Source organism: Gopherus flavomarginatus, chromosome 2 (assembly GCF_025201925.1).
Source record: "Gopherus flavomarginatus isolate rGopFla2 chromosome 2, rGopFla2.mat.asm, whole genome shotgun sequence".
Classification (NCBI taxonomy): Eukaryota; Metazoa; Chordata; order Testudines; family Testudinidae; genus Gopherus; species Gopherus flavomarginatus.
Window position 1 is genome coordinate 24,656,174 of NC_066618.1, and position 16,733 is coordinate 24,672,906.

The following is a 16,733-nucleotide window of genomic DNA, read 5'->3' on the forward strand; positions in this document are numbered from 1 at the left end:
GAATCAGGAGTCAGAATCCTGATGGAGTTATATCTTCAGAATTACAAGTGAGTGATTGTCCCTTCTTGGTAGAAGATACATCAACAATCAGACCAACTCAACTCTGAGCTAGGAAAAACAATGATGCCATTCTACAGATTTACTCTCTTCTGCTCTGATCACTCATTATCTCATTTCAGTCACGCTTAAGAGGGATTCATTTGATCTTTCCTCCTTCAGGTACAGCCTGCATTACAGCCATTAGTTACAAACACCTGGGCTACGTCTACACTAGAGAGCTTACAGCAGCGCAGCTGCTCTATGCCGATGGGAGGGAGCTGTCCTGTTGACATAATTAATCCACCTCCAATGGGTGGCAGAAGCTATGTTGGTGGTAGTAGTGCTGTGCACACTACCACTTATGCCAGTGTAACTTATCTTGCGCAAGGGTTAGAATATTCACACCCCTGAGCGACATGAGTTTTGCAGACATAAGTGGTAGTACAGACATAACCCAAGTGTCAAAGTTGTACATCTGTCATTAATTGTTACCCAGTGCCATACATTTTAAGAATGTGATTGAGTTCATGCAAACTTATCTCTTCTCTTACCATAAAAAGGCACATAAGAAGGGGATTTGAGGGTGCTGTGGAAGTCACGGTGGATAATGCTGGAAATTTTTAGAAGATTTGAGGAATGGATTTCACTCACTCCACATACTGATAAAGGCTTATCATATTCCTACTCAAAACCATAAAGTGCATGGCGAGACACTGTTTTTAAACACTAATGCATCTTTAGAGAATAATCACTGGTGTTTGAGTTCTTGTGCTGGCTCTTTGTTGTATAAGAAAGAAACAACATTCATCTTGGTTTTCTTGTCATTACTGGATAAAAGAAAGGTTATTCCTTTGTAAAAAAAAACAGAGAGATCTAAATGATAAACACTATAAAATGCTTGTCTTCCCAGATGTCTTCAGGATAGTGTGAGCTAAAAGGAAATGCTTGTCTAACTTAAGGACAGCTTTGGGCAATCTTTGAGCAATTACATCTCTTCTGTGATGTCAGAAGCTTTTAGAACAGGGAAGAGAGGTACAGTGATCTAGTGCTTAGAGCAGTGGATTGGAAATCAGGACTTGGTTCTATTCCTGACTCTGCTACTGAACCACGCTGTGAACCTCTTTGTGTATTTTCCTACCTGGAAAATAATGGGTGTAATAATCTTGCCAAACTATTAGCTGTTTTTGAGGCTTTTTTTAAAGGGCACTATCCAAGTGCTAAATATTATATTATCAATACCCCAATTTTTGTAAAGTGAAGTTTCTTGGAAGCACAAATGTAGAAAATAAAGAGTTTTTATCAGCTGTTGAAGCAATGTGTTTATTGAATTGATCTATGCACCAAATGGACTTGCACTTCCAGGCCTGAATTTGGCAGCATATCTATAATCAGTGTTGGAATTCAGCTGTCGAACAATCCTCCTTTCATGTGAGGATGGGACGAGGTGTTTCTTCTTGAATTACTAACAGATTCTTCAGAATTACAACACAGCCTGCATATCTTCAAGTGAAAACAATGGAGACAAATCAATAGAAAGAGAGGGCATAAAGAGAGAATGTCATTATGGATAATGTACAATTTTATTATTGTGCTTTTATCCATACTTCACCTGCCCATTGGTTGGGGGCGTTGTTTGAGCTGCATTAATGGATGCATCAATGCAAAATTGTGTAGTGGAATTTGCAAATGCTTCTGCAAAGATGAAGAGGTCAAAATTTGCCCGAATCTGAATATGTTACCCCAAATTTGAGTTAGCTCTGCAAGCAAAGCAATGCTAAGATGGATAAATTAGATTTAAAGCCAAATCCTGTCCTTAGATCTTCATGCCTCATTTTGATTGAAGTCAGGGGAATCCCATCATTCTCAGACATCAGAGGGCAGAATTCAGTCCTTCATATTCTTTTTGTAATTCTTGAGAACAATCTACATTCTAAAATTGACTAGTCATTTTTGTGCCTAAATTCTTGGGTGCCCAGTTTAAGGCAGCTTTAAGAGGTCTGATTTTCAGAAGACGCTTTCTGAAAATAAGGTCTATTTAAGGGGCTCATGTTGAGCAGCAAAAATGTGAGGCATCAAAATCAATGGTCACTTTTGAAATCATAGGCACTTTCTGTTCTTAAAAATCTATTTTCTAAGCAAATATTATTACTCCTGACTTTAGTTACCATGCGCCCCATTACCAGAGACTTGAAATTAGTTTTTTTGTTTGACTTTTTGACATTTTCTTTCTCTTCTTTATATTTTCATGACATCACAACAGAATATAGAAATAAATAATAATAAATTAATACATAGCCCTTGTATAGCACTTTTCATCAGTAGGTCTGAAAGTGTTGTACAAAGGAGACCAGTATCATTATTCCCATTTTACAGATGGGGAAGCTGAGATACAGGGAATTGAAGTATCTTGCCTAAGGTCCCCCAGCAGGCCAGAGCAGAGCCAGAAATAGAACTCAGGTCTTCTGAGTCCTAGTCCAGGACATCTTTCCACCTTCTTCAAAGTAGAACCAATATTACTACCAATAGGAATGTTTGTTTTTTTTTATTTCAGCTCAGTAGGCTTGATGTTCCACACATCATTACAGGTGTGAAACTTTCCATTCCCAGGAAAATAATATTTAAAAATGAATAAATATGTTTGTAAGTGGGGTTTGGGAGAAGCACCACTCTCCAGCTATACCAATGATTGGCTGTGTGAGATTGATCAAATCTTTCCTCTCTGTGCCTCAGTTTCTTTGCCTGCAACATGAAGATCAAGATACTTTGAACAAGGGTGTTGTGTGACACATCACCTTTCTGTGTTCCTGTTTCCCCTTTCATTCATTTCCGTCTTGTCTGTTTCATAAGCTCTTTCAGGCAGGAACTGTTTGTCACTACGTATATGTGCAGCATTTAGCACAATGGGACCCTGGTCCCAGGTAGGGCCTCTAGAAACTACTGTGCTTTTGAGATCTCTGGATGAAAATCATCATATAAGAACTAGGTAATAATAATAATAACAACAACAACAACAACAAGCTGTTTGCAAAGTACTTTGGGATCACTGGATGACAGACAATTTTTGATAATCACAAGAAATTATTATGATTGTACAATCTAAACCCTGTGACTCTGTGACTCTCTGAAACTGCCAAACCCAGTCACAGTTGGGATGCTCTGCTCCACTAGAGGACAACGGCTGGGATGATCTCTCAGGTCTTTACATGAAAGATGTTTATTTACTAGGGCCAGTGGGATTTTCTTCCAGCACAGCCACTGAGCTGCAGGCAGGCACGGAAGTCTCATGATGCCTCAACCAGCTTTCATTTCCATCCACACAGTTTCCATCACAACACATACATACGGAGATCCAGACAGATGCACTCCCCTGTCATCTGTGCTTTCTAGTGAAATATGTTATCCACAAACAAAGGAACAAAGATCTGTCTTAAAAAAAGGGGGAGGGGTAGGGTTGGGGGAGTAATGGCTCTTACAGTCAGCTGTGATTTCGTAGGGGGAGTTGAGGCGTGCATCTCCGCAGGGTGAAGTGCTCACATACAGATGGAACAGAATGTTTTCTTTCAGCCTGTAGCCTCCCTCTTTTAATCGCATGAAGACTGATCGCTCCCAGTCCTCTCGCCGTTTGCTATGATCACAAAAGAAGTTCCGGGTCATTTGTTACATTTCAAATCAGAAACATTTCTGCTCTCTCAGTGGTAGTTTTGTTTCGCTTTGTTTCCTTTGGGGTTTTTATTTGTTTGTTTTATTAGCACCTTTCATCATATTTTGGCTACTGTCAATGGTAGAAAAATAATAAGCTGCTCTAAGTAAATGAGGTGCTCGAAAGGTCCTGGAACTGTTGATGTGTTTCTTGGCTTGCTTAGTTGGAATTTATTCTAATGATAGAAGGTATCTGAACGTGCAAATACAGTACATAAATCTCACTGTTACTGATGGGACTTACGTGTACATATCAAAGGAGAACAGCTCCCTTAGGTTTAACAAATTATCCCTATTCATCACATCCCTAAGCATGTGCTCAGATCCCATTGAAAGTTGAGGTGACTTAAGCACATGCTTAAATGCTTTGCAGAATTGAGGTCATATAGCAGTGTCCTGAATTTATGAGCAGAAATCCTGAAAAGAAAATAGCAGATTTCAGACATCCAAAACCGGTCTTCTGTTTTCCTCCCTATTCATCCATAGCCAAGTGTGAATGCTAAAGGAACCCCCTCTGCAACTGACCTCTGATTCTTGACTGACAGTGGCTCTCTGGTCTGTTTTGAAATCTTTGGAAATCACAAGTTACCTGATGTAATGAAGAAAGAACCTGGGCCCTGTGCACCAAAAACACAGACCTCTACTACTTGAGATAAAATACTAATTCTTGTTTGAAGTGCTGTTGTAGTTGTGTTGGTCCCAGGATATGAAAGGGACAAAGTAGGTGAGGTGATATCTTTTATTGGACAAACTTCTGTTGGTGGAAGGTACAAGCTTTTTGAGCTACTTGGAGCACTTCAGAAACTCTGCTTCCTTTCCCAGACCTACCTAAGAGCTCTGTATAGCTCGAAAGCTTATACCTTCCAGCCACAGAAGGCGGTCCAATAAGAGATATCACCTCACCTACCTTGTCTCGCTAACAAAACGAACTCAGTTAGGTAGTAGCAGTAGTAAGCTCTTATTTTCTATGTGGCTCTGCAGCTAGAAGAGGACACATTGGACTTAGCCAACCTGCCACCCTAGCAAAGGTTGCCAGGGAAGGCAAATTCCTCTCACTAATGTGGTTTAAAACAAGAGCAGGTTTTATGGCTGTTTTCCTGTGCAGCATCCCAGGTGATTTCCCTTTGGATTGTTTGAAGGCAGTGATTTTTTTTGACAGACAATAGGATCAAACACCTTTTAGCGATGAAGATTATAATGTTTAGGCTGATAATGTGATTAGTGTAGCTGAGAAATGACAAGCCTCTCACACTGTGATTGCACCTCTGCCCTCAGATATACCCAGTGAAGTCAATGGGTAGTTTGTATGCATATCTGAGACCAGAACCGGGTGTGTATGTGGAAGATTCTCCTACATGGAACAGGATTTCTGCCCATCTAATCTGAAATATGGGCAATCTTTTTGTGCAGGGTAGTTCTGCTGCTCTGCCTATGGTTGGTGTAACTGGGATGCTTTTTTTCCCCAAGATGGGAGCAGGATTGTTCCTTGCTGGGCCTGCTTGTTTTTTTCCCAGTGCAATCTGTGCACCATTAGAGCTGTATGGCTGTCATTCTTCCATGGTTTGGTTGTTTTGTCAGTTTTGGAGGCTATGATACGTTTTCTGTCAGATGAAATTTACAGGCACATTACCTTGCCTGTAGGAAAAGTGAACCACAAGGTTTCCTGAGGAGAGACTGCCACATGCAGCACTCTCATTTTTCTTCCTGCTTTGATGGAATTCCCAACCACACTAATTACATTATCGCCCTGATAGAAACACCTGAAATAATAAAATACCTATAAGACCTGCTGCTTGGACTTCAGAGAAATCACTGTTGCCTTTAAATAATTCACTACAAAATCAGCTGTGAGACTGCAGAGCAGAACAGTCTTAATGCCTGCTATTATTATGTAAAACTGGAGGTGGGGGAAGAAAGCTTGTGCTACTTAGAAACAAAAAGAACAGGAGTACTTGTGGCACCTTAGAGACTAACTAATTTATTTCAGCATGAGCTTTGGTAAACTACAGCTCACTTCTTCAGATGCAACTTAGAAATAGTTGTTAGGTTGCTAGGTAGGATAGTAGGTATGTTGGAATAGTCCTTTACTGGGCTGGATTAAGTGAGTTCATCATCACTCACCCTGTTCTATTATTTTTCACTGATTAACCCTATTCCTCTTCAATTCTCTGAGTGTCTAAAAGTGTCTGTGGCTAATGGGAGATATATAGCTGCTTTAAAAATAGTCAGCAGAGCTGGAGGGCAGTGCAGCTTGGGTCTTGCTCCAGGATTCTGAAAGCATTATTATCTCCAGGCTCCTAACCAGCCTGTGGGGTCGTATTTCTACGGTTGATCTTGAACTCAGATCTTTCCCTGCATCGTAGGTGAGCATCTCTAATACTGAGACAACTATGATTCTCTTTTTAATGAAAACTGGGAGCAGAATGACTGGGGTGGATTCCCTGGGCACCATGCATACTTGTGTTGGGTCCAGGTGCAGGTTTATCCTTGTGCTCTCAGTGTGCTAGGACGAGGGGTTTCCAGAGCCAAAAGTGATGCTCATAAGAATGGGACAGTGGGAGAACAGTTTACCTTGTCAAATGCACTTCTTCTCCCAGAGACATTGGGCCAGATTCCCTATTACCTAGCCCCTGGCATAGTCATTTACACCTGTGTAGTGTGAGTGCACAGAGGGTTTAAAATATTACTAAGTCAGCATGTGATTTACACCTACTTTGCACAGGCACAGATAACTACACAGGAAAGAATGAATTCCATTGTATTGGCACAAGCATCATGACTTCAGGTTCTGCTATCAGTACAACAGTTCCAGTGCAGGTAGTGGCTAAAAGGTAGACTCTATTCCTATGCATTTCACTGTTATGCACTCTCTTTCTTTCATGTATAGTATTTGGGATGTGAAGGAAGGCCTGCAGGTGAGCAGAATTGGTAGCAGCAAACAGGGCCAGGTCCAGGCCCCAGCGCGCCAAGCACGTGCTTGGGGCAGCATGCTGCAGGGGGGCGCTCTGCCGGTTGCTGGGAGGGTGGCAGGCGGCTCCGGTGGACCTCCCGCAGGCGTGCCTGCAGATGCTCCACCAGAACCGCGGGACCAGCGGACCCTCCTCAGGGACATCTTCAGGAGGTTCACTGGAGCCGCGGGACCGGCGAGCAGCACAGCGCCCCCCGCAGCGTGCTGCCGTGCTTGGGGCGGCGAAATGGCTAGAGCCGGTCCTGGCAGCAAAATAGCAGAAGTTGGGAATTTTGACACACAGGTAGGGGTTCCTATTTTCAATGTTTAGGCCCTGATTCAAAAGAATGTTCTTAACTCTAAATATGTGCTTAAGCCTGTCCTTATTCAGCAGGACACTTAAACATGTTCTTAAAGCTGACTTCAAAGGGATTTAAGCATGTTCTTAAGGTTAAGCAGATGTTAAATACTTTGCTGAATCAGGTTCTTACTCTCTGAAAAAATTACAGGAGTTATTTTTGGGCAAACAATGCTTGTGAAATGTAGGTAAGGGAAGTCTGCAGACCAATTACAGCGTATAAATGTGTATGGTCTCCCACAGGTACCTTAACAGCAAGCTTAACAGAAAAGCAGTCAAGTCCATTAAGAGACCACTGGGATGAAAACAAGGTATGAGTTAAATTTATGGCCAAGTGGCTGGTTTTATTGCAGCTAATTTCATTTGATTGGATGAAAATTACTACATGCTTCATCACGTATAAACTAAAGTATGGTTTGGACAGAGGCTGCAATCTGATTGGCTGAAAATGCATTAGCTCCCAGTGCAGCTTATCTCCCTGGGAACTGCAAAGCCTTTTTACTAGCAAGATCACTATGCCATACCAATGTTTTCAACAGGCAGATAATAGTTTTATTAAGGATGATCTGTAAAGAATGAAAATATAGACCCTGATTCTCCTTCTCACAAACCAGTGTAAATCAGAAGTAACTCAACTGAAGTCAATGCAGTTCACTGGTATAAAACAGTGTTTGTAGCCTTTCTTCATTCTTTATAATGTATAAAGAAGGCATCCAAAAAGTTTTTTTTGTTGCTTTTTATTTTTACATTGGAAAAGTCTAGTCTTTTCATAGACATCTAGAGAATTAGTGGGATTGTGACTGTCACAAATAAAATAAATCTGACCAGCCAAGAATTTTTGTAACATCTATTTAATTCAAACTGCTGACAAACTTAGAGAGAAAAGTTCTGTTTGTGAAACATTCAACATGCCTATCTCTTCACTTGAGAAATGAGAAAGCTCCCATTCCAGGCCTTTAATCATCAAAAACCTCAACAACCACAAAAGACAACAAACAGAACTGGTATTTCTAATGTCAAAAACAAGAGGAATTAAAATTTTGTACTTGTAATTTGAATCATTTTTATAATTTTGTAGTTGTATCAAATATAGAAGACAGTACAGTGTCCTTGTTCATTTATCTATTCCTCTTCCATCCCTATTGTTGCTTCCTCATGCATCCCAGTGCCTGCTTTTTTGAAGCCCGTCTACAGACTATTAGATAAAAATCTGAGTCTGCAAAGCACTTAAGCATGTGTTAAAGTCCCATTGAAGTCAATGGAGTTATGTCAATTTACTTCTACTAAGGATCAGGTCCCATTATTAAGAAAACAGAGCACTGTTAAAAACTCATAAAATAAATTCACCATTGGTGAAGTCCAGCCTTCATAGACAAAATTGAGTAGCTGGGCTGGGTGATGGACAGATGGTGACGAAGATTGTAGGGTCGCCATCAAAACACTAACGTGTCCTTTCCATAGGGAAGGATGGGAGCATTTATGCAGCAGAGAATCATCTGTCTTGTCTAGTCTGCCCATGAATGGGGTGCAGGGAATCATTCCTGAGCTGAGCTCTGCATATGGCATATAGACCCTCTGTACATCCCCCTCCTCCACAACCTCTTCCCTAAGCTGTGCAAAGAGAATCACATCGGGTTTGTCTGCCAGGAGAACCTCCACACCAGTAGAAGAGGGAGCAACATTTAGTTCAAAGTGTAGAAGTTGTTACAAAAACCCACTTAGGATTTCACTTGAACATCCACAGTTTCTTGACTTGTGACAAAGCTCCTGATGATAGCTTGGCATTTCCTTAATATAATAATGAACATTTGGCATGAAGAGTATGTAACAAGATTATATATATTCATATTATTCTTACATATAAAAGGATTATTTGATTTATACATGGATAGCAAGGGAGCAGAACCTGACTCTACAATATTTTCAGCTCTGTGTTTCAAAGGTGTTGGGATTTCACCATTTTTGATGTTTTTTTTGTATGTGTGTACAGGTCAGGGGAGAAGCGGTTTTGGTTCTTTCCTGAACAGAAACATTTGAAGAAGTTGCCATAAGCAGAGTTTGTGTTGCACTTAGAATTCTTTTTACAAAAAAAGTAACATCAATCGAAATAATATAATATAACCGAATGTGCTACGAAGGTGGATCAATACAATATCTTAAAATATGGTGGTAGCATTTATAAGCCAAGAGACACAGGTACAGCTTTCAATATAAAGCAAGTACTGCGGTTGCTAACTACTGAAAACATAATAATTTAATGTAAACTTGAAATGAAAACAATACAGAGTGAAGGAGAGAGAATGCTACTTGTGATTAAACCCCTCAAGGGTCTTGTCTGTCTCCCCTACAGCGTTAGACCATCCTCATCTATTTAACATCTTCTCCTCGTAGCTAGAAGTGAAAATTTACTAATATTATTATGACTATTATGGTTGTCCCCACAATGTGACAGGTGCTCTCCCACGTGTGCAGGAAGACACAGTTTCATCTCAGGCCTGGTCTACACTTGGGGGGAGGGTAATCAATCTAAGTTACGCAACTTCATCTACGTAAATAACGTAGCTGAAGTAGACGTACTTACACCTACTCACAATGGTGTCTTCACTGTGGTGAGTCGACTGCTGCCACTCCCCCGTCAACTCTGCCTGCGCCTCTCGTGGCACTGGAGTACAGGAGTTGATGGGAGAGTGCTCAGGAGACTGACTAGACAAGACTAGACCCAATAAATCAACCCCCACTGGATTGATCACCGCCCGCTGATCTGGTGGGTAGTGTAGACATACCCTCAGAAATGCTTTAGTTTTCGGGGCCTAATCCAAAGCCCTTTGAAGTCAATGGGAGTTTTTCTATTGACTTTAATAGGCTTTGGATAAGGGCCTGTGAACACAAAAAATGGAGGGTACAACTTACAACAGAGAGTTTTTGTTGTTGTTTCTTTGGAGCTTTGTGATAAAAATATACGCTACCCACCCACAGCTTCAGCTCCTTATTTGTTAGTTTCTTGTAGGCATCTTGCTAGATACACCCGTGGATAACACTTAGCACAATGGGGCCATGAGCCCACATTGAGGGTTCTAGGAATTACCAAAATGCAAAAGAGTCAGTCCAGAGCAGAGACGTGGAGAAAGTAGGGTCTTACAGATCAGCTCAGAAAGGGTGATCCAGGCACCCAGGGAAGTGTAGAAGAATTAGACAAGGATGCCACCAAGGCTGAGGTTGGTATTGTTGTGGCAGTAGAAGGGAACTTGTTAAGAAATAGGAATGGATAATTAATGACTATAAAAATGAATAATCTAAATATCAACTGCAAGGGAAAGGCTGAAGACACTAGCAACAAAGAAGCATCCACATCAGAATCATTTCCAGTAACTTTCCCTGCTATGACATTTTTAACAAAACAAAGAAGGAGCAATAATATCTACTGGTAGTTCTTTCATAGCAGGTCTGCTATATTGTTAACAGGCAGTGGCTCTCTAGTGAGCTAATGAATGCATTAATGATCAATATAGTTCAAATGTGTGTGTGTGTGTGTGTGTGTGTGTGTGTGTGTGTGTGTGTGTGTGTGTGTGTGTGTGAGAGAGAGAGAGAGAGACGTAAATCACTTTCTTGAGGTAACTCAGCTTCAGCAAGGAAGGAAAATGCCTGTAATAAGAATCTCTGACCAGCGAGGGTTATTATTAGGCCTGTGGTTAAAGAATTTGCAGAAAATCATCAGACTTCATAAAACTTGACTTTATGATTCATATCTAATAGCTGCTGAAGGAAAATCAGTTGGAATGAAAGAGCTCATAACCCAAAACAATAGACTATCTAACTCTGCTTTCTTTGGTAGAGTATATTGGCCACTCATCAGCTAAAGACTCATAAACAATGACGTATAGTCAGGCATCTAGAGGACAGATCTGTTCCACAGAAGACCATATATTTCCCAGGCATCAACAAAATTCAGTTTACCTTAGGTGTAGCTCCAGCTGAGAATAAAGGAAATAAACAAATGCTCTCCTTGCCAGAATTTCTGCATGGCAGTCGTTGACCACGCGCCCTTGATCGTTAATGTATTCTCCGTTTATACATTTGGTACCCGATGACAGCACAATAACCTGAGCCTGCCTGATGTCCAAGCCTGCAGAAAGGAAAACAAAAGAGTTGTAACTTGCCTGAGGGTTAGCGAGACATCGTAATTGTTAAAGTTCTTGCAGCCCCCATTTTGATGTGGCAGCTGAGACAGCCCTAATGGGATGCTGATGAAAATGATTATATGGCTTTTGGAATATGCAGTACCCTCACATCTCAGTGCTATTAGAATAATACAGGCTCTATTTCAGTCTGCACTGCTAATTCCTGAATAAAATCTTGCCACAAAGTTTACTTGTTAAATCAATAACTACATCATAGAAAAGCACATGCTGTAAGTAGGTAATAAAGCTCTCCCGCAGTGCTGATAAATGGTTGGGGTTTTATGAGCTGCTGAAGACATTTTCTGATGGGAACACACACTCCCTATAATGTTAGCTTTCATCACTAGTGTACTGGAAGTGCTAAATAAAATGCAAGTAACACTTCTGGAGCTTCTCTTCTTTAAAAATATCAGAGAACAAAGAGATCCTACTTTTTGTCTGGTTTCCTTCCACATGCACCTCTACATCAGTGCTTCCAATATTGAGACCCACAGGATTTTGAAATGGAGTCTCTGCTCAGACTTAGATGGAACGTTGTTGTTTGGGATCTACTACAATCTCCATGGGCTCCTCTCAATATTAAAGGAGAGGGAAGCTGTGATCACTCCTTTTTTGTTAAAAATAGCCACAACTTGTAGATCTATGAGGTGAAATCCTAGCCCCATGGAAGTTGATGGCAAAACTCCTGTTGACTTCAATGGAGCCGGGTTTCACCCCTGTCATAAACAGATAGCTAAGGGTTAATGTCTCTTTCACCTGGAAAGGAGTAACCTGAAACACCTGACCAGAGGACCAATCAGGAAACAAGACTTTTTTGGAACTTGACTGTCAATGGGAGTCATATTGTCTGACAAAAGACCCGTTTGTCACCGCTTAATGGTTCCTTGCTTAATATGCAAGCTACTGCCAGGAGAGAACAGAAAAAAAAATTCTCTCTGGTTCCTTTTAAAACCAAACCCTCTCTGCTTAAAAGCCCCTAGCAGAGAAAAGAAAAATATAATATTCCTACTGGCTTCTGGATTCTATCTATCCCACAACGCTGCACACCATGTCATAACATTTTTCCCAGATTTGGACCTTAGCGTCCAAAATATGGGTGTTAGCATGAAAACCTCCAAGCTTAGTTACTGGCTTGGACCTGGTAAAGCTGCCACCACCCAAAAAATTAGAGTGTTTTGGGGCACTCTGGTCCCCCCAACAACCTTCCCTGGGGACCCCAAGACCCAAATTCCTTGAGTCTCACAACAAAGGGGAATAAACCATTTCCCTTCCCCCCTCCAGGTGTTCCCTCCCTGGGTTCCTGGAGAGATATACAGAAGCAAGCTCAGTGAATCTAAACAGAGGGACTCCACCCTCCCTATTTCCAGTCCTGGAAAACACAAGTACCGAGAGACAGCTAATCTCTCCTCTTCCTCCCTCATCCAGAGGGTATGCAAAGTCAGGTTAATAAATCTAACAGAAAGAGATTTTCCCCCCTGACTTCTTCCTCCCACCAATTCCCTGGTGAGTTGCAGACTCAATTACCTGGAGTCCCCACTAAAGAAAAACTCCAACAGGTCTTAAAAAGAAAGCTTTATATAAAAAGAAAGAAAAGGACATAAAAATGGTCTCTCTGTATTAAGGTGACAAATACAGGGTCAATTGCTTAAAAGAAAAATGAATAAACAGCCTTATTCAAAAAGAATACAATTCAAAACATTCCAGCAACTACACACATGTAAATACAAAAGAAAACAATATACACCTTATTGTCTTACTATTTTTGTACTTACAACTTGGAAACAGAAGATTAGAAAGCCAGGAGACAGAAAGATCACTCTCGGAGCTGAGAGGGTCAGACAGAAGACAAAGAACAAAGAACTCATACACAAAAACTTCCCTCCACCCAGATTTGAAAAAGTCTTGTTTCCTGATTGGTCCTCTGGTCAAGTGTTTCAGGTTACTCCTTTCCAGGTGAAAGAGACATTAACCCTTAGCTATCTGTTTATGACAACCCCTAAAATGTTGTTCTCCAGGACAGGAGTGTTATTCTCCAGTACAGCCTGGGGAGAACAGTTTAAAAATGCATTGAACCAATGCCCACTTAAGTGATTGCAGTGAACTTTACAGAACATGCCCCTTTTGACTGACAGAGAAAACAAGGCAACAATAAATCTACCTCTAAAGAATGTGTTCTGGTCAAATGAGATATCACCAAGGCTTGGTCAAGTATCCCAAGAACTTTAATCCATGTTTGACAGTTGTAAACATTTACTATATATACACACAGGGCACAGCAATCCAAAACATTAAGATTTAACAGAGTTGTGATTAAGACAGGGAGCCTCGGGTCAAATATATCTGTGCTGTGAATGGAAACAGTCTTACCGCAGGCCAAGTGCTTCTGTCTTTGAAACACTTTGCTGGAGAATGCATACTGTTCTGTATGCACATTTGCTTTGGTCTCCTTTTTGTGACCTTCTTTAGGTGTGATAAGTTTTGAGATTCATCTTATATAGTCAGCTACTTATTTGTATGTTGAAATCTATTGAGCAGTGAAACAAACAAGAAAATGCAATGATTTTCTGGATTAGAAGCATGCTTCTTAGGGACATGTTCTCCCATAAGACCCCTGGGTTGGATATAAGATAAGCAGCAGTAAGTTGCAGATAAGATAAAAGGGTTAAAGCACAGGACTGGGACTCAGGAGATGACCTGGGTTGCAGTTTTGGCTCTGCCACAGACTTCCTGTATAAACTTTACTTCTCTGTTGCTCAGTTTCCCAGTTCGTAAAATGGCAAAACTACTTCCCAGTTGCTTAACTCACTGTGGTTTCTAAAGCACTTTGTGATCCTCAGATGGAAGGTGCTATAGACAGTAACTGCAAAGTGCACATCATTGTGGAAGTTGATTTATCTGTGTTGTGATTATCAATTAATATTGTTACTGTAGTTTCGAGTCTAATGACAAAGTGTTTGGAAATATGAGACAATTTTTTCACAAGCTAAAAGAGAGAGGCACAGGAGAGATGTTGGAAAATGCAGTGAAGAGAAAGAATTAACAAATATTTGTGTTTGTTTTTATTGTTATTTTTGATAAAAAATTGATACAGAGACGTGGCTTCCATGCTACAAAAAGGGATATTTGCAGTATGTACATTACAACTTTGACCTCAACTCTCCAAATGGGGGCACTCATGTCACAGTTAAGGAATTGCCCTATTGTTTCAGATCCATGGTCCATCTAGTCCATTGTTCTGTCTCTGACTGTAGCCAGGCAATTTTCTTGAAATTCAAGTCTGCTCCTAACCACTCCCATGGAGGTCTAACTCTGCTCCCTTTTAGGGCAATGCTATCAGCTGCTTTTCTCACTTTCTCCTGACTTTCTGCTTCCTTTTACCTTCTGACACACACAGCCCCACCAATCAATGCCCCAGTCCCTGTGTTTGCAATCAGTCTCAGGGAAGCCTTTATATTCTTTCTTTTTCTTGCTTAGGCCTTCACATGGGACCCAGTGCCTTGGGCAGGGGCTTCTGTTCTTTTAGTTACCTTACTCCACAAAGGAGTTTAACTGCTTCTTCCATTTAGTCTGAATAAGAAGTGACTGGCGTATCCATCAACTTCTATGAGGTCTCTGATGAATGTAGATCAGAAACATGCTCGCTGGCCACCAACACCCTCCCACATAACAATATCAGGGCCACTGTTGATATTAAGGAAACTTTTCATCCTTGGGTGAATTAGATACTGCTCCGAAGTCTCCACAGAAATGGACATACTTGTCCACTCGGTGTGGTGATATGCCTTCACAGACCCACACATATGCCCATGTTGCTGTCACAAAGTAAACAAATATCAAGTATCACAAGTATCAAGGACATCAAGATGACTGTGGACCTTTCCTAGAGGAGCTGGCTTCCAAGATCCCACAAAATTGGCCTTGTGCATTGTTAGAGATGTAGTGATCTTCCAACGTGTCTTATTCCCAATGAGTGGAAATAGTACCCATGCTCCTCACTCACGTTGCAGCACCAAGACACCCAGAAACACAGATGTACATGACTTATGCATTAGCACTGAAATAGCCACACATCAGTGAGGAGCCAAATGGGGATAGCGCTCTGTGACCAATGTACCACTGCTGAACACCACGTGTGAGGGAATCCGGCATAATGAAAAAAACTTTTGACAATCTGACAGGTGCCTGATGCGTTCAGGAGCATGTATGCAAATGAATCCTTCTCTTGCATGCTTTATTATGTATATGGATAGAAACAGAAAGTCATTCCCTTGATATAGCTTTCCATGAACACAAGGTGAACTTGTTTACAAATACAATATTGGTTGCCCTTTGGTGACGTCACATTTACATTCTAACGGAGGAAAGACTTGTCACATTGTTATTCTGTGTAGTATTTTCAGCTGCTGAACCTAAATTTTTGGTGCCAATGATTGAGACTGGAGAGACACTTCTGTATAGCTTAGCCAATATTTGTCGATTTTGCAGTATAGTTAGCTTGGGCCTTCTAGCTAAAAATTTTGGTAAACAATCAACATTAATTATTAATTGTTATTTACCGCCTCTGTATTTGTTCTCACTTAAATAATACTTGGCATTTCTATAGTGCCTTCTACCTGATAATCTCAAAGTGTTTTGTAAAGGTTCATTAATCTAACCTCCAAACATGCAGCAGAACAAAGAGACATTATTATCCCCATTTTACTTATAGGAAAATAGAGGCACAGAGTGTGGTGGAATCCTTGGGTAGCACAGAGCTGGCATCACTGGCTATTTGCCACCACCCCCTGATGGTAGCAGTACAGAGAATGGGTGGGGATTGTAAAGAGGTGGAGCGGATGTGTGGCACAATCTGACGATCCCATGCTGGTGTAATAGCTCTTTAGGGTTCCCTTACAGCAGGGGTACTCAAACTTCATTGCACCAGCACCCCTTTCTGACAACAAAAATTACTACATGATCCCAGCAGGGGGGAAGCCTGAATCCACCTGAGCCCCACCACCCTGGGCGGGGGGGCCAAAGGAAATCCAAGGGCTTCAGCCCCAGGCAGGGAGCCTATAACCTGAGCCCCATCACCCAGGGCTGAAGCCCTGAGGCTTTGGCTTTGGGCTTTGGCTTCGGCCCCGGGTGGTGGGGCTCCAGCTTCGGTCCTGACCACCTGCAAGTCTAAGCCAGCCCTGGAGACCCTATTAAAATGGAGTTGTGAATCACTTTGGGCCCACAGTTTGATAAACGCTGCCTTAGAGGGTAGCCTCAGGTTCTATTCCTCCCCCATCCCAATCACTCCTATGAATGTTTGTGGAAAACCAGCCAAAAAGGGTATCAAATATTTTCATAATGAATCTGTGATATTTATTCAAATGAATGTTCCACAAACATTTTCATTAGTATTATTTCTTCAATTCTGCTTTATTTCTACTTCTCTCAGCTCTGAGAGATGCACACACAGAGCTCTCTGGACAGGAAGATATAGCTCTTGAAAAGAGTCCACATCTTTGCTGATGGGAAACAAGCT

General features: G+C 41.2%; 1 protein-coding gene across 3 annotated transcripts in view; it reads right to left on the reverse strand.

Annotated features, from left to right (window-relative positions):
* The window catches only part of ADARB2 (adenosine deaminase RNA specific B2 (inactive)), a 442,068-nt gene that overhangs the window by 52,776 nt on the left and 372,559 nt on the right, over positions 1-16,733 (reverse strand). For all 3 annotated transcript variants that reach the window (XR_007772813.1, XM_050942241.1, XM_050942240.1), the window contains 2 exons: positions 10,998-11,166; positions 3,513-3,664 (listed from right to left, as the gene is read on the reverse strand). Coding sequence is in view for 2 of the 3 variants with exons in the window: in XM_050942241.1 (XP_050798198.1) it covers positions 3,513-3,664; positions 10,998-11,166 (321 nt within the window). In the remaining variant the exon portion in view is untranslated. The remainder of the gene's footprint in view (positions 1-3,512; positions 3,665-10,997; positions 11,167-16,733) is intronic.